We start from the raw sequence: 18385 nt of genomic DNA on the forward strand, positions 1-18385 counted from the left end.
CGCGCCCCCACGCACGAATGGGGTGCACGCGCCTGACAGAAAAAAATAAAAAAAGGGTCTAACGCCAGCGCTGGCGTCAGACCCACTCGGGCTCTCGGGCTATCAACTCTTCACAGGCCCGGAGCTCGGGCCTCACCTCCACTCGGGCTCCTTCAACGCTGGAGCAAGTTCACAGGGCCTCGGGCCCTTTCCTCTCCCCTGTCCCCCTAGCAATGTCCATGGGTGGACTTGCTCTAAGGGGCAAGATGGGTCATCTGACCCCCCCTATAGATGACTTTAGTACTACATCTTTGAAGGTTGGAGTTGTTTTCGTACATGTTCTCTAACTGCTTGATAAAATGTCTTAAAGAGGAGTTGCCATTCTTATTATTCTCTAAAAAAATATCAATTTGGGCTTATATTCTTGATATACGTTCAAGTAGTGAATTTTCTCAATTGAAAGGAATTGGTAGTCTTAATAAAAATGGTGGAGACAGGAAGAAATAGAGTATATAATCATGTGTATTTGCTAATTACATTCCTGAAAAGTCCATTCTGTAACCGAATGGGAGATTAATAGTTGAGTAAATAATCGTTTTCAAAACATAAAAACGCATCACGAACAATTGTAACTTATATTGTTATTTGTTCTATAAATTAAGAATGATGAAACTATGGATTAATTTTAGGGAGTTTTAACGAAAAGCCCGCAGTACTATTCACTTTAACTAAAAACCACATTTTTACACTAAAAAGTCAAACCTGATACTATTCACTTTACCCTTTATTTTGTCCTTATCGTTAAAACTCAAAGTTTTCAAGCGTTTTTCATTAATTTTCCTTTAATTTTAAGGTTATTACATGTTTAAAAAATGTTTGCGAACTTTTACATACGATCCTCCAAACAATCTTTCCAGAAATTTGCCACTGATTATACAAAGCATATATTTTTCAATACCGTACTAAGCATAGGTCCATAAAAATATTGGTTATATCATCACTTAGATTATAATTGTAAACACGGGAATTCCGAAATTTCAATGTCTACAATAATATGTGGATTAACTACACACGTGTCAATATAAACTTCACACCTAAAACTTTTCCTATTTCATGCTGGCTAATTAATTAATTGATTAAATGATCAAATCTACCACGTACGCTAGATCCACCTGCATGACAAAACATTTCTATATGTTGAAAGCCAATTCCTACCACAGTCAATGAGTCAAATTAGTTAATTGATTTGATGAATATGAGGGCCTTTTGTTGTTGGATGTTGAAACTGCAATTGCATATATATAATTGAAATAATGTAAGAAGGATTAAGATAATCTTAAAGCAAATGGATCTTGCCCCATTGTCTTTACTTTTGATAATGAAGCTCGATCCAGAAGAAGAAATATAAACAAACGAAGAGGAGAAGTGCCCCAAAAGTTGCTTGCCATGAATAGATTGGCTGCTGACATTGATGTCCCCAAAACCCTAATTCTTGAAGGCTTTGTTTGTTACGGTGAACTATCTTGGATTAGATTAGGTTCAAGTACTATGATATAGAGATTGGCTTGACGAGAATTAAGCGGTATAAAAATAATGAATTGTATGATGCACTGCTGGATTAAGTCATAGACTACATTTTATTTTACCTTTTTAAATTTATTTTTGCATTAAAAACATAAAAATAAAACTCAACCCTCGCCCTGCCAGCCACCACGATCACTTATGTCTCACACAAATCATGACCACAATGTTATGAAAATGGCTGGGTTTTTTGTGGCTCAATTAGAGGAATTCATGGCTTTCTACAGAAAATCATACCTGAGTTATAGAGAAATAGAAAACCCCAAAAAGACAAAAAAAATTAATTCCCAATGATGGTGAGATCGGTAACGACACGCTTCAAATTGAATACGAGCTCCAACACGGCTAACTCGTAAAGCTGCACGATTTTCTGTGTGCTCGGAGGCAATGACGACGACAGGAAGACAACGACAAGACGACCACAGGAAGACGACAGAGACAACGAGAAATTCGTTGAGATTTGAATTAAAAACTCGACGAGGAAATTTGACTAGTTTGGTGACTGGAGAAGGGGAGCGGCCGCTGCTGGTGATGTGCGAAGGAGAAGCCAGGTTGGAGGGCTCCTTAGCAATCCCACACTGACGAACGAGATTGCTAGTACCACGTTAATGATGACCGTAGTCTACGTGACTCCCGCCTAATTTGATTAATTGTTAGTCCTTGCTACACTAAAATGGAACGCTATTCTTGGCTAAGTTTAGTCTCACCTAAGGAGGTGTAACGAACAAAGTCTACGAACATCACTAAGAGAAACTCTAGAGTTTCGGTAAACTAGCAAGTGAACCCTGTCAAGGCCATTTTAACCACTTAGTTTAAGTTTTCATCTCCAACAATACTCTCTATTTTAACAAACTTTGAACATTTTATTATTAACAATTAAAACTCAATGCACCCATTTTCTAAAACAATCTTCTTTCTCTTCCTTTTCTTCTTGCTCAATGATCCACCATTGAGTTTTATTATTTTAAATTTTAGCAAGTGAATAGTTACACTCTAAATTTAAAGAGTGACTGTTTATTTTGCTAGAAACTCTTTTCCAATTTTTTTATTTATTTTTAAATAGAATTTTATTATTTTAGAGATTTTTTTTTGGAGATGCCCAAAGGGACAAAACACAAAAGCACAGTTCGAGCTAGGTGAATCATATTCTGCATTTGATTTGCCCTAATTAAGAGTGTTGGCCACCAGCCATGATTTCAGCTGCAATATCCAATCAGTTTTCAACACATCAATGTCATCCTAGAAACTTCAAAAATTAAATATTTGATCAACTAAAGCCAAACTATTTTATAAAACACATTCTCAATGACATAAATAATTTGGGTTTTAGCTTAAGTTGGAGAGTAGTGTAACACGTATGCTAGCTAGGGTTTGGTGTTTGGGTCAAGCTATATATAGGCTAAGCAGGATTAGTGACTTAGTTTTACCTAATCCAAGAAAGAAATGCAGCATTGCATGCCTTTAGGTCAACAGAAGAAAAAATATTAGGCATTGATATTAGCATTGCACCACAAAATCTAGCTCATAGTTTATATTTAAGTGTGGTTAAATTTTAGTCTTAAGGAAGGTAAATAATTTTTCTCTCAATGTGACATCTCATCGTCAAAACGGCCTACTTCTGGGTAAGAAATTCAATTGAACAATCGGAAGAAATTACTTCTACACCTTTTCAGGCCAACAATTATGCATTTGGACTCAATGCTTTGGAGATTCAATATTTATATATAAGTCCCTGACCAAAGTGAGATCCAAATTTGAGATTTGAGTATGAGGTGGAACCCATGCTAACAAGAAAAAAAAATATTATTCAAGCAACAAAAATAAGATTTCAGTTTTGAGTACAATCAACTTAATTAATGCATATACCTAAATTGTTAAAACTCGAAATTTGAGTGCACCAACTCATTTGTAAGTACTTTTAAAATGACTAAAAGCGCTTTTGATGAAATGTTTTTTAAACCAATTTTTGATAAAAATCCAAGTCAATCCTGAAAAAACACTTGGAATGCTTCCTGCAATAAGCACATGTTTTTTGAAACAAATTCCGCTAATCTTTGAAGCTACAGAGATGAGTAACAATGGCTTCAATTTTGCTCATCTTACTGATGGTTTCTTCAAAATTCTATGTCCGATACAAAAAGCTTTTGCCAACTGAATCTAAACAAAAGTTTAACAAATTACAAGCGACAAATAGCTCTATAATATGAAATTAGATTACTACATAGCATTATTTGATCAAACTATAATACATTTTTGTACAAGAACCTTTACAGCTAGAGGACTTTTGAGCTTTATGATTGGTCTTTTCGATGAGATATAAGTCGATTTGATGTGGTTTGAGTTACGATTTTTCTTCGTTGTAATCGGCTTAAACAATCGGATATTAAAATGTGTTATATGATGGACATGTAATTCTTGGTTTGCTTTACCAGTGTTTTAACTGTTTTGTTGTTAATTTTGTTTGAGTAGTATGAAGAGTAAGGGGGAATTCTTGTGTAAGATGGATTAAGCAATGAAGACTAAATCTTTATCACATGCATATCATCTTTTGTTTATAGATTGTATCAATCAAACCTTTCGTATATAAAAATTTATCCAGTGTTGTCAATGAAAATAGCATTAATCTTCTTTTATACATTTAAAATAAAAAATTTCACATAATTTTTAATCCCGCAACAACTAAGGGGTAAAACTTTCTAGTTTAAGACTAAATATGAGGCCAAACCTCTCCATTACACTTGAGACTTAAAACTCATATATAAATATCAGCCTAAAGTGAGACCTTAATTTAGGTTATTTTTTTTGTTGAACGTAGTCAACAACTAATTAAAGGTGACAACGGGTGACAAACCACTGTTATTCACTTCTTTCGGACATGAAGAGGTTATGAGGAATTTCACCGTGCCAATGATCACAGTCAAGCAAACTCACTAACTTGGAGCATAGAACCCGAGACCTCCCACATTTTTTTTTTGTTTGTTGGAGCCTATGTTAACAAGTTAAAATGCTATTCAACCAAGATAAATAAAATTTGAGTTTTAACTTCAACTATTTACAATGTGCATACCCAAATTTTTGAGTTTTGACTTCAATGTTTTCACCTCAAATGCAAATACTCAAATTGACACACCCCGTCCCGAAGGAGGGCATGCTGGCCGTCACGTGAGAGTGACGTAACCATTTGCACAGTACGGAAGCTTTAAGATACCATTTATAAGTTGATACACCCGAAGGTGATTCCTAATTTGATCCATTCTGTCAGAACCCCGCTGTATTCCTCATAGTCACCACACCTCTGCAATTCTTTAACCTGGAGGGGCGCAAAACCAAAATTGAGTGGGTCAGTAAAACAATTCTTTACCAAAACCAAACATTTCGCAAACGTTGTAACCCCTCTCCGTAAAACTTGTATACTTTCCCAGAAATGTAAAATATAAATATACATATATAATCTCAAAACTTCAAATCACTATCTCAACATTTTTCATTACAATTATGCCATGCCATGTCTAAATTCAACAGTATAATATGAATGCATCAACAATAATTATATCAGGTGCAAGAAGTAATCAACCGGAGGCCCTCTAATAGCCTTGTACGGTTGAACCTAGAGCTCAAAATCTATCACTCTCACTCTGCCGGAGTCACCTCTGTGACCTGTACGGCCTTCTGCACACAAGTTACGCTCTAGTGCTGTCTCATCAATCATCTGTGCACATAATCTAAGGTCACCCACCAGTCGAAATCTCACTAACACTCTACGACTGGCCCGTCGCACCCACTCCGCGTGGACTGTGCGACCAGCATCTACTTGGATCCAAGACGAGCGTGCGATGCGGTGAATACTATAAGCACTAAACCATGGTGCAGGATTTGAGCTCAATATACATCAACATCATCATAACAATAATAATACTCACCTGATACTCACCTGTGCGTCCACCGCACCATTTCATATATATGCATCATATCTCAATTCATATCATTTCATATAATTTCATGCATGGCAATTCGATTCACATTTCTATATACTTTTCATATAATTCTGTATACTTTTCGCACACTTCTATGCATGGCATTTCGACTAATATATCTCATATACTTTTATACATTTTCATTTAAAGCATAATTTCATGCATTTTCAATTTCTGGGAAAACGGCAAGTATATATATATATACTGAAAACAAAACTGCCCACTCACAGAATACATCGACGTGTCGAAGGTCCCTGAGCCTCCCTTAGCCATGCCCAACGTCCGTATAATCCTCGCCTATACGAGAAGTAACCAAATTGACGTTATTTAACGCATAATCCCACTCTTAGCTAATAACTCCTCATATATTGCTCAAATTGGGTATATGAATATACCACTGTGACCTACACGACGTCACGAACCCGTACATATTTTTAGAAATAATTTTGGACCATGCACGCGCCCCCACGCGCCGGCGAGGCCACGGGTCTACGCGCGGCCCACGCGCAGTAACCCTAACGGAAATCTTAACGACGTCAGGAATATTTCGTTAACTTCTAACGGTAACCGTTAAAACTGACTAACGGGGTCAGAATATTCCGTCAACCTTGACGGAATATTCCGTCACCTTCAACCTTCAGCTCCGGCGACCGTCGCCGGCGGCGGAAACTGGGTAATCTTTCAAAACCACTATTCTCCTTCGTTTTTCGTCCATTTTTCATGTAATTATACCAAATTGAAGCATTTAACATGTAAAATCACGATGGAAGGGTTTTAAACACTAAAAACCACGGGATCATACCTTCCAAAAATTCCAAAAATCGGCCAAACGTCGAACTCAACGATCCCGACGTCCAAAACTTCCAAACGTTACACTCCGAGCATCCTTGGCACTTCCTTAAGCTCACTGTGCTCTTAGTTTGGCCTAAAACAAAGCCAATTTGAAGTTCGTGAACAGTGCAATATTACGGTGACACTGAAACTAGGGTTTTCCGAAGTGAAACTCACCTGAGTTTGGTATCCCCGAGCTCGTGAAGTCCTCAGGATCACGATGGTGGTCTTAAATGGAACGTTGGTACAAGATTGTGGTGGTTCTTGGTGGTTGCCGTGAGTTCGAGAGTAAGAGAGAGAGTTTTCTGAGAAGAATAAGAGAGAAGGAAAGGTTACGGGTTTTAGGGAATGTTTTGAGGGTAGGAGGCCCTACCTAAGTCCAAACACAATTTAACACATACAAATATAAATCTAACCCCAGTTTAGGATCTTAGAGTAAAACAAATGTCATACATTTACACACCTTAATCCCGTTTAAGGGCATTTTCGTCTTTTCACGTCCTCAGAATTAAAATTCCGGGACGGGCTGTGACACAAATCTTAAAAAGGAAAACTAATGAAGATAGTTTGAAAACTTTGAGTTTTAACGATAAGAACAAAATAAAAGGTAAAGTGAATAGTACCATGATTGATTTTTTAGTATAAAAATGTAGTTTTTCGTTAAAATAAACAGTACCGGAAGCTTTTCGTTAAAGTTACTAAAACTATAAATCTAATGATATATGCCTTTGCATTTTAGGAAAAAACCAAAAAACTCATCTTGCATTGAAAATGGCCAAATTGTTCAAAACTTTTCTTATTCCGGGTGCATATATTTCTGTCTTCTCACCTGTCAATTATCAAGGTAGTGCATCTGGAATAGATAAGTTATTCTCTAACGACTGAATTTTCTTTTGTTAAAAGTATAACTATCATAAAATTCTGATTGTGTCACTGCTATGAGTCAATTATAATTAAGAATCAAACTGAACATAAATATTAACGTTCCCACCATATCTATAAGTCAAACATGTGACATCTCATTTTCAAGTAAAAGAAAAACGCCACTGAATTAGAATACTAGTTGATAATTGGACAATTGGATGTTAGTTGGGTGGAAGGGAAGATTAGAGAATAAAAGATGGGAAGTTTAGTAGTGTCCTAATTATTAGCTTATACTTTGTAAAGCTCGTTAATTACTACCACCAACACATGTGACAACTGTGACTACTATTTCTATGTCAAGTCTATTCAAAGTAACTAGTAATTCCACACACTTGCTACATGTGTATATGGATAAATCTTTATAACAACCCAAGATTCAATTTTGTATTCTACGTGTCCTAATACAAGTGGAGGGGCCGGGTACGAAAAATATATCTTTTTTTTACTTGTATTATAACACTTGAAGTACCAGGTTGAATATTAGGCACTGAAAAAAAGTTGTCATGCATGTGGGAGAAAAATGTGGAAGAGAGATAGAAGTGGGAGACAAATATGAAAGAATTATTTTACATTGTTTAATTCAGTATAATTACTACCTTACTTTTCATATCTCCTCTTTTTCTATATCTTTCTTGTTTTCGTTTCTAGAGAGATAAGGATTACGTCTCCCTTATTTTTCATGTATTTTTTTTTATGTATTATAAGGGATAAGATTCATGTCCCCTTGATTAAGTGTAATTTTTTTTCATTATCAATAAGGTTTCCCTCGTACCATTAGGATTTCTTAAAATATATATAAATGTAGTTCATTGTAGCAGGTAAATGTAAAAAAAAAATGGAAATATAATTAGTGTTTTAGAAAATAGGTTGAAAAGCCCTCTTCTCTCAATTAATTGTATATTTATAAATTAGAAATGAGTACCTAGTATTAGGAGACAACTAGAAAATTTTGCCCGCGCGTTGCTGCGGGATTAAAAATTATAAGAAATATCATATTTCAGGGATGTGAAGACTACACCATAGAAGATTAAAACTACTTATATTAAAAATGTTGGGAAGTTTTCAGAATAACAAAAATATGACAAATGTTGCTTACTGCAACGCTAAAAGTTTTCCTCTGGTAGTGTTGATTGTCAAGGAAGCATCCTAGGCAAGGAAAAAAAAATTGAAATACATGAAATAAATTTATATGACAACATAATTACATCATAAAAAAATTAAGGATAAAGTATGGTTACCTAGTGTTTTTATGCGTGGAAAGGAATGCGGTTTTGCACGAATTGGAGAGGACATTTTTCCGGCAATTTTATAGGACCTTATCAAACTTTTGTGTGTTCGCCTCTGTGATTTGTTTTGTTTCAATATCTTAAATGTAAAACAAAGATTGAAAAAGATAAATGTATATTAGATAAAAGCTGGATGAAACATAGGAAAAAATATTCTTTAGCAAGGTGCTAGTGTAAAGTTATATTTCTGTCCATCAATTAGGGTAGCAAAAGTTGTAAACTGAGATTTCAATTTAAGCATTCTATATGATTTTACAAAATGCAAAAACTTCCATCAATTAGGATAGCAAAAGTTGTAAACTGAGATTTCAATTTAAGCATTCTATATGATTTTACAAAATGCAAAAACTTCCATCAATTAGGGTAGTAAAAGTTGTAAGCTCCATATGATCACTTGTGTGCCTAAAAACCGATCGACTCTTGACAGCAACACATAAAAAATATTTGGAAAAACGAAGTTGTGTGCCTAAAGGCTTCGTTTTAAAAGACGGAGAAGGGCAAAGGAACTTTACCTTAGGAATTTTCCTGCCTCCGCTCAACCTTTTTACCCACCCTAAAAAATACTTGAAATCCGATCCACCTGCTAAAACACACCCAAAAAAAATTAAAAAAATTAGCAAACTAATAAACTTAATTATATATGATCATTTCACCACATAATTCAAATTAATTGGTGAAAAATTAATTAATTAAATTGAGTTAAAAATTAAATATAAAAACCAATAATAATTGTGAAAATGCTCCATGGGCTTTCCACTTGGAGTTCAAGATAGCACGAAACCACCGAAAAAAAAAACTATTCAATTTCTGAGACCAGAGCACAAAACCAATGAGGGAAAAGACATTGCTTAGAAGCAAACGGACGCGTGGGTACCAATGAGGGAAAAGAATGGGAAGGCAGAATAGCACAAACAAAAACAGGGACAAACACATAATTCCACAATCCAAAAATCAGGATTGACTTTTTAGTGTAAAAATATGATTTTTCGTTAAAATAAACAGTATCAGGACATTTTCGTTAAAGTTCTCATAAAAAAGAGTAGTAGTTCATAGAAATTTGAAAAATTATGTTTTATAGGTTCAATAAACACTACATGACATAGATCAGAGCTCATAAAGATATGCACCATCTTGCTATGCACCCTAGAAGGCCCAGCCCAAATGATTAATTCCGTTTAAAGGGAGCCCAAAGGAGTTGTGGGGTTGCAAGGTTTGAATTGTAATGTGGGCAACCCAAACACACATAGCACATTCCAATGAGTTTTTACATTTTTATCCAATTATTTTCGTACATGAAATTTGAATTCAAGACCTGTTGTAACATTATGTAGATTTCGTGCCATTCGACGCATATTAACTGAGATTGACCATATTTTGTTGCGATTAATACGTACTTGTTAAAAACACCCCCAACACAAATAAAAATCTAAACTACATTTAATAAATTATTCATTGTCAACCAAAACTTTATAAAATTATCAATTTAACTCTTTAATAAAAATTGAACATGAATTAGTAGTATGGGCAGAAATGTAATTTTACACAAAAATATATATATATATATATATATATTTTTTTTTTCTTTCAAAACATCACCTACATGTAATTCTAACATATCTCTAATTAAAAACTAAAAAAAAAAAAAACACAAAAACTTCCCACTTCCACATCCTCTACCACTCTCTTCCTCTCTCCTTCTACTTCAAAAACAAAAATAAAAAATTTTCACACACACTTTATGTGTGCCCATATACTAGTAAAAATGAAGATAACGAAAACAAGGTATGAAAAAAATTCCCTCATAAAAAAAATTTACATGTGTACAAATAACTAAAACTCTATACTCCTTCATCAAACACCAATGTCCACGTTTTGCTAAGTAATTAATCTGTAAAATACATAAGTTAGGGGTAAGTAACAATCATCGTCACCGGTGAGTCGAATGACTGACAATATATCATATGTTATTATGCAAGTGGAGAATAATTTTCTTTCAAGTGTTTTTTTACTTATATAATAACATATGACGTATGTGCTCGTATTCTGAGCATACGGAAAAATCTCAATTGTTGACAAGGTTGAAGAAATGAAGAAATGGATATTTTTTTTTAAAGAAATCTTTGTCAAGTTAACAGAGTTAATTTGTATCTAAATGAGAAGCTAGGTGTCGATTGTCGAAGAGAGGTTGCTGTCACAGGGTGGGCGGAGGGTTTTTGAACACAGGAGACCTGCGCTCCCACCGCAGTGATCTAGATTGTCTGAGCTGGCAAGTCAAAATCTACCACGTGTGGACCCAGTGGATGGCTTCCTACGTCATCTGGCTGTAAAAAGTCAAACACCTCACATGGTTGACACCGTCAGTAACTTTCCTGTTCTCTCCGAAAGAGTCCTCTCCACGCCACATAATTGTCTCACTACTCGCTCCCACCAACGGCCACGTGTCAGACTACAATTTCCTGAACAAATCTGGCCAATGAATGGCGAGTGTGAGTTTTTCGTACTCGAGAGAGTAGTATGGAGTGTGTTCTCAATAATTGGATTTTTTAATGGGCTCCTGGGCTGCACGTTTAATTAATGAAGACGATCTGCACGGTAAAACAAAGCCGTCAGATCTGAATCTTGCGTGTGCGAAATTATCCAATCCTGAACCGTTGGATCGTCCAAGTCGGTGATCAACGGCTAAGATTCCTTTTTTGGCGGCGGGCAACGAGGCCTCACGGGCCTTTAAATACAGGCATCGAGGGGGAGGGAGAGCCCATTCTCATCCAAGGCTTGAGATCCTACTCTCGCTCTCGCTCTCGCTCTCTCTCTCTCTCTCTCTCTCTCTCTCGCTTCGTATTTTCCTTCCTGTTTCTCTCCCTTCGGCTTGTCTCTCTCCTCCTTCTCTCTTTCTCTCTCTACTCGACGAAAGGGCTTTCTAGGGTTTCTGAGGCGCGCGCTTCTACGGCTCCCTCGACGAGATCCAGGTTTTGAATTGGGATTCCTCCGAAAGCAGTATCTAGGGTTTGGTTTGACCAATCGCATTCAATTTCTCCTCCCGCGCATTTGTTTTAGCTTCGATTTTGCCCTAATCATTTGCGATCTAGGGTTTTCAACTTGTGGGTTTATAGAGAGAGAGACCCGAGTATAGGTTTTGCTCGTGTAAGTGTTTGAATTCCTTTTATCCTTCCTTGCATTTTTATTGGGCTCTCTATTTCTTGAAGGAGCTTTCGATCTGAGCAATTGAACAAAAAGCTGCTTTCTTTTGGGGTTAGTGGGTGGAATTCGAGTGTTTGAACATTCCAATTCGCTTAGATTTTCAGATTATTGTCAGAAATTGTTTGTTGATTTTGCACATTGGCAACTTATACAACTGCGAATTTTGAATTTTGAGCATTTGCTTGGACATCAAATAAACTGAAATATTTTGACTTTTGACAATAGAAAAGGATAGTATCAACCACTTGGTTAATGTTGGAAAATTTTGGGTTTTAGGTTTCGATCCCGAAGCAAAAATTGGGACGTATTGTGTCGGTGTAATAGGAATAACGCTGAGGGACTAAACCGAAGCTACAGCTGATATGTGCAGTAATTGGGAGCGTATCTTATGGCACCAGCTGTTCCAATAGATTTCACTGGACAGAAAGAAAGGAAGTGTTTTCTTTCGCAGATGATGGGGAAGTCACGGAAGTACTCTAAAGGGCAGTTGTCTGGTTTTGTTCCAGATAACCGGCATGCTGTCGAGACAATGGCTGAATCGGAGGGGTTTGGAAGCTCAGGACGCGTCGACACAGAAATGACGGCTTCAGAGGATTCATGTGCGCCTAAAAGGAAATCCATTAGTTTGAATGTGGATGGTTATGATGGTTTGGGGGTGCCAATGCAAGTACTGCCATTGTCACGGATGTCGCGGTCAGAAAGGAAGGATTTGGAAATGAGGCTGCAATTGGAACTTGAACAGGTCCGGGTTCTTCAGAAGAGAATTGCTACTATGAATTCCATTGTTGCTGTACTATCCCCATCTAGTGATATTCGGAGTTGCAGTGATGGGAAAAAGAGACCTCCGCCTGACAGATATCAAAGATCATCCGAAATTTCTGCGCCTCAAGGTAAGAGAAAGGCTCCTCCGGGGCGTAATGGTGGCCGCACGAAGAAAAGCACGTCTGGTCCTGTGGAGCCATCAAGGCCAGTGGCTCCATCAACCACTTCAAATGCTATGTTGATGAAACAATGCGATCAATTGCTGACCCGCTTAATTAAACATCAGTTTGGTTGGGTTTTTGAGAATCCAGTTGATGTGGTGAAGTTGAACATACCAGATTATTTTACAGTCATTAAGCATCCAATGGATTTGGGCACTGTGCAGAGCAAGTTAAATTCAGGCGTGTACTCTTGTCCATTAGGGTTTGCTGCTGATGTACGGCTTACTTTCTCAAATGCTATGACTTACAATCCCCCTGGAAATGATGTGCACATTATGGCCGAGACCCTCAGTAAATATTTTGAGCAGAGATGGAAACCCATAGCAAAGAAGCTTCCTGTAGCGACTGGTGTGCAGTCTTTGCCTTCAAGAGCAAGACCGGCTGTTTGTGAAGAAACCAATCCTGCTGCCCCAATGCCACCCTTAAAAAAGATGAAAAGTACCCCTGTTGATACTGCTATCAAGCCTGAATGTCCTAAACGCATCTTGACTGTTGAGGAGAAGGTTAAACTGACTAAGGAGCTGGAGGATTTGCTGGGAGAATTGCCGGAAAATATTGTTAATTTCCTAAAAGAGCATAGTAGTAGTGAAGGGCAAACTGACGAGGATGAGATTGAGATCGACCTTGATGCCCTTAGTGACGATACCTTGTTTGCCTTACGGAAGCTTATGGATGGCCATCTGCTGGAGAAACAGAAAAGGCAGGAGAAAGTTGAACCTTGTGAAATGGAGGTATGTTCATCTTTTAAATTATGTTTTCATGTGTTATATGTTTACAATAGTTTCTCAACCCAATTTTTGCATGGATTTCTTATTGTTGTACTCCCTTTGTTTCTGCAGATTATTAATGAGTCGGGATTTAGCAACTCATCAATGCAACCCTGCAAAGGTTCATTTGCAATAACAGCTCTGTAAATATTTATTTGTTAAACTGTTAAAAAATTGTCTTGTGTAAACTTATTTCTAACAGTGGAAATGGTTATCACATGTATATATCCAGGCAATGATCCAATTGATGAGGATGTGGATATTATTGGTGGGAATGACGCTCCAATTTCAAGCTTTCCTCCAGTAGAGATAGAGAAAGATGCAGCTCGTAAAAACAGTAAATGCAGTAGCTCAAGTAGCTCCAGCAGTGATTCAGGCTCTTCATCTAGTGGTTTGTGTTTCTCCGTACTTCTTATATATGTGGTTTCAATTGTTTTCCACTTTGTAATTTTGGAGTTTGTTTGCCTGAGGCTCTTCTTGCATTATTTAAATTTGCGTTGATGGGAGCATTACTACTGTACTAAATGCCCTGTCTGGCCCTGTCTGGCCCTGTCTGTCTTTGCCTCTCTCTCACACTCAGACACACACATGATGTTTGAGGTGCTGTGTAAGACTAACATTGCAATCTATGATTGTTATTTTTATCTACTTGACCATTGAATGTAATATCAAGTTGCAATCTTTAATCTATGATTGTAATCACCATCTCCCCAGAACATTAAAGTAGTGTAGACTGTCTATTATTGTTTAGCTGTTCTGCTTCCTTGAACGGCTTGTTTTGCTTTGCCATAGTGTTCAACTGGAACATGGTTAAGAAAAACGTGGAAGTAGAAAATAATGCTTTAGACCCCATTAAGTTGTACATTGTTGTGCATCTCTCAGTATGACCCTTTTTTTTAATATTTATTTATTTTTATATCTGAACCCAGTAAGTTCTCCATCCCTTATTCACCCCCAAACAAAAGAAAATAAACCAGAATTTGTTGGAATTTGGAACCTTGGGGAGTCATTTCTTTTGGATGGGGAGGTTGGTTTCTATTGAAAGCTGCCTTGGGCCGGTTTTGCTTATTCATTTTAATGGTTGTGGTTCTGGGTCAGGGTATTCTTATCTCACATTTTTATTGGAGGGTTGTTGGTGGTTGAATAAAGCATCTTATGTGCTTAGAATATTTAGTGACAGCATTGGCCTAGGATTGTGTGAGAAATTTGTTAAAGAGGGTTTGATCATTGACGGGTTATTTGGATGCTGAAGCTCAATTGTAGGTGATTTTATCACCTGGTAAAAACCATGTGCACCCCCTCATGTTTAGGATTTTTGAATGGGGTGGGCAGCATGCAAAAGCTGGTAATTTGGTTTCTGGCCATTATTTTATTGGATTAGTATGTCTTTCAATGAATCCATTCTGAAACTGGTGTTTTGAGTGCTGCTACACCATTCCTGTTTCCCCATCCACCTTAAATTCAGTTGTTATGAACATTTTTCTTAGTAGGGTGGGTGGAAATAAAAGGAAAGCTGGGTGGGGTCTAGAAGCACTCGTGATATATAGTGAGAGTTAGTACTAACTACTAAGGTAAAAAAGTAAAAATAGATTTAAAAGTAAGAGAGTTCTCATGTTTTTGACAATTAAACATATTACATTCATTGGATTTCAAATGCTGGTAGCGTGTTTCTTTTTCCCAGCTTTTTAGAATTGTCCACTTAACAAGAGTAACTCAATTTATATCCTTTTTGTTAATAATTAAGTAAAATTTAGTTGGTATCCTCATTAATTTCACCCCTTAGTACATTTGTCTAGCCTCTAATGAAATTATAAGATTTCATGGAGTTTCCTGCATATTATTCCAAATAGAACCAACCACATTCTTCAATTTGGGGTGTGTGTTGCTCACATATAGAATTTCTTCACAGATTCTGACTCTGGCAGTTCTTCAGAAAGGGATTCAGATGATGCTAAAGCTCCAACCTCTATTGGGGGAGGAAAGGTATATTGTAATATTTTGAATAGCTGGTTCTTCTGTCTTGGATATTTATAGTAATATGTGTGGCTTTACAAGCATTCAGTGGTACCTATATGTTTTTGTGTGCATGCAACTCTGCACGTATATCTTTCACACTGTCTCTCCCCAACTCTCTTGTTCTTTGTTTGTGAATTGTGAAAAATATCTGACATCTTCATTTGGCAGGAAAAATTGGGTACTGGAGCAAATACAGATCAGAAGAGAAGTGATATTGGGGATTCAGAAATTGGAAATCGTGAGTTATGGATTTATGTTGCAATTTTTTCTTTGTAGAATAGATAGGTCAGGAGTTCTTCTCTAAAATCCGTTGTTATGAATCTTGTGTAGAATCAATAAATAGAGTGGCCCCACTTGAGCAGGATCCCCCATCTAAACCAATTCCTGTTGAGGAGGGTGGACATAGAGAGGGTAAGCATGAATAATCCAAGAAAAATTGTCTGCTCTTAAATTTGGGATACCGTCTTACAACTGCTGTAACATTGTAGGGGAGAGTGCTCCATCTGAGAGGCAAGTCTCCCCCGATAAGCTCTACCGTGCAGCCGTATTGAGGAATAGGTTTGCTGACACAATACTAAAAGCCCGAGAGAAGGCACTAGAAAAGGTTGGTTTCCACTTGCCATTCTGGGTGCATTTTCCTTGATGTATGCATCCAAAATTTTGTTTGATTTTTGCCTTGTGATCGGTTCTCATCTTATACTTTTGGTTCAGGGTGAAAAGTTGGATCCTGAAAAATTGCGAATTGAAAGAGAGGAACTTGAAAAGCGGCAAAAAGAAGGTTTGGCTTTAAAACTTCAGTCATCTGAGATGAGGTTTGCATTTTATGGGTTGCTGTTTAAAATAGTAATTTTACTTTGTGCGTCATTAGAGAAAGCACGTTTACAAGCTGAAGCCAAAGCTGCAGAAGAGGCTCGAAAGAAGGCTGAAGCAGAAGCTGCAGCCGAAGCTAAGAGGCAGAGGGAACTAGAGAGAGAAGCTGCACGTCAGGCATTGCAAATGGTAATTGGATGTGTCATTACATGGGTGGAAGCATTATACGGCCTTGTATTTAATTTAACTGCAGCTGACAAATATCTGGGTTTGTGCAGATAGAAAAGACTGTTGAAATTAATGAGAATAGTCGGTTTCTGGAAGATCTAGAAATGTTTAGGGCTGTTGATGAACATGTGACAAATTTCACGGAGGAGACCAGCCCGGAGCACATTGAAGACGAGCTTGCCCGGCTTGGTAGCTTCAAACTACAGGGAAGTAGTAATCCCTTAGAGCAACTTGGTTTGTTCATGAAACTGGATGATGATATAGAAGAAGAAGAAATCGAACCTCCCCAGAGTGCCCCAAAACCAGAATCAGCACTTGAACCAGAACCTGAGCCAGAAAGTGAACTTGAACCAGAACCTGAGCCAGAAAGGGAACCTGAACCTGAACCTGAACCTGAACTGGAAGGGGAACCTGAACCTGAACCTGAACCAGAACCAGTAAATGATGCTGAACCAAATGACGTTGAAGAAGGGGAGATCGATTGATCTGTTTGTCTCATCATGTTATTGTACTGACCAAGAAAAAAATGGTGGTTCTGAGACGCGCCGGGGCAGAGACTTGGGATGCTTGTATTTGGATTTGATGGCCGCATTATCTCTTTCCTGAAAGGGAGAAGATGGACTTAGCTGGAGAAGAATTGTCAGCAACACAAATTGAGTGATGGATTGGGCTTTTCGGCATGTTCTTTGAAACGATTTTTTTTTTCTTGATAGTTTCTTTTGGGAAATGTAGCGGGCGAATCTCGAATATAACGCGATTCGATCCAATTTTGGTGTGTAAAAAGAAAAGTTTAATTTTAGGTACAAGGGTCGGCTTAGAATTGTAAAATATCAGCCTCCTCGGACTATTTTGGCATTCTACCCATTTTTATTTTTTCCTTGGGAAAATGATGTCTTCTCTTGTTGGAGTTTTTAGGAAGGAATAATGACAGATTTGGATTTTAGAAACATGTTGGAATATCTTGGTTTCGCTTTTCCCATGTTTTTTTCCTTCATATATTTGACTTTCTATACCCTGTTTTTGTGTTGGTTATCATTTTCGAAACATGCAAGTCACCACCACCTTTATGATCATCTCCGCCATCACCTCAATCCCCGTCATTGCTACTACCATCGATTCTCCCACCATCACTCCCGTCCTTACGTCTAGCTACACACTTCGACCACAATGTCTAGTGGACAGGTGGACAGGTGACGATGTCGTGATATGCATGAATCATAACTAAAATTATAATTGGGGTCCCCAAAACCTTATGCTTTGATACTATTTGGCATGATCCAATCTTGACGTTCACTCGGATATCGGAGTTGAGGCGTGCTATCTAGTGCTCTGATTACTAGTCATAACAATCGTCACAAGAGTCGAGCTTAACACATTTTACTTAAAACAAATATTTGCAAGTAGATTTCATATACTATAATAAATTCAACATAAATTATATAACACAAAATCTTGAAAAACAAAATAAAGTATTTATTTTGTACTCATAAGCCAAAAAAAAAAAAAAAAAAAAAAAAAACTTGCGCAACGTAGGTACATGCGTCGCGCAAAATATCTTTACGCAACGTAGATGCACCTGCGTTGCGCAAAATATCTTCGCGCGACGCATGTACCTACGTCGCGCGAAGTTTTTTTTATTTTTTTTATTTTTTTGAACTTATGAGTACAAAATAAATACTTTATTTTGTTTTTCAAGATTTTGTGTTATATACTTTATGTTGAATATATTTTATGTTTGAAAATATATAAATTTAGTTTGTTATTATTCCTTAAAAAATTATATTTTTTTGAGGCCTATGTAGCCCTCC

General features: G+C 37.1%; 1 protein-coding gene across 3 annotated transcripts; it reads left to right on the top strand.

Annotated features, from left to right (window-relative positions):
• Window positions 1-11328: 11328 nt before the first annotated feature.
• On the top strand, window positions 11329-17524 carry LOC103437607 (transcription factor GTE10-like). Of its 3 annotated transcripts, none has more exons than XM_070823675.1 (11): window positions 11329-13487; window positions 13596-13644; window positions 13756-13914; window positions 15433-15506; window positions 15708-15777; window positions 15870-15950; window positions 16028-16143; window positions 16251-16317; window positions 16408-16538; window positions 16628-16958; window positions 16989-17524. In XM_070823675.1, exons 1-11 carry the CDS (start codon window positions 12162-12164, stop codon window positions 17060-17062), a joined length of 2478 nt encoding a protein of 825 aa, XP_070679776.1. In that variant the 5' UTR covers window positions 11329-12161; the 3' UTR covers window positions 17063-17524. The 3 variants fall into 3 exon arrangements, with proteins under 3 accessions (XP_070679776.1, XP_017188443.3, XP_028959670.2); XM_017332954.3 differs by having other exon boundaries at window positions 11332-11716; window positions 12050-13487; window positions 16628-17524; XM_029103837.2 differs by having other exon boundaries at window positions 11333-11824; window positions 12050-13487; window positions 16628-17524.
• The last annotated feature ends 861 nt before the right edge of the window (window positions 17525-18385 follow it).

The sequence above is a fragment of the Malus domestica genome, chromosome 06 (genome assembly GCF_042453785.1).
Source record: "Malus domestica chromosome 06, GDT2T_hap1".
NCBI classification, from domain to species: Eukaryota; Viridiplantae; Streptophyta; class Magnoliopsida; order Rosales; family Rosaceae; genus Malus; species Malus domestica.

Coding starts and splice junctions, on each gene's coding strand:
- LOC103437607 (XM_017332954.3), top strand. CDS start 12,162: ATGGCACCAGCTGTTCCAATAGATTTCACTGGACAGAAAGAAAGGAAG. Junction 15,507..15,707: donor CCTCTATTGGGGGAGGAAAG/GTATATTGTAAT, acceptor TTCATTTGGCAG/GAAAAATTGGGTACTGGAGC. Junction 16,539..16,627: donor CACGTCAGGCATTGCAAATG/GTAATTGGATGT, acceptor GGGTTTGTGCAG/ATAGAAAAGACTGTTGAAAT.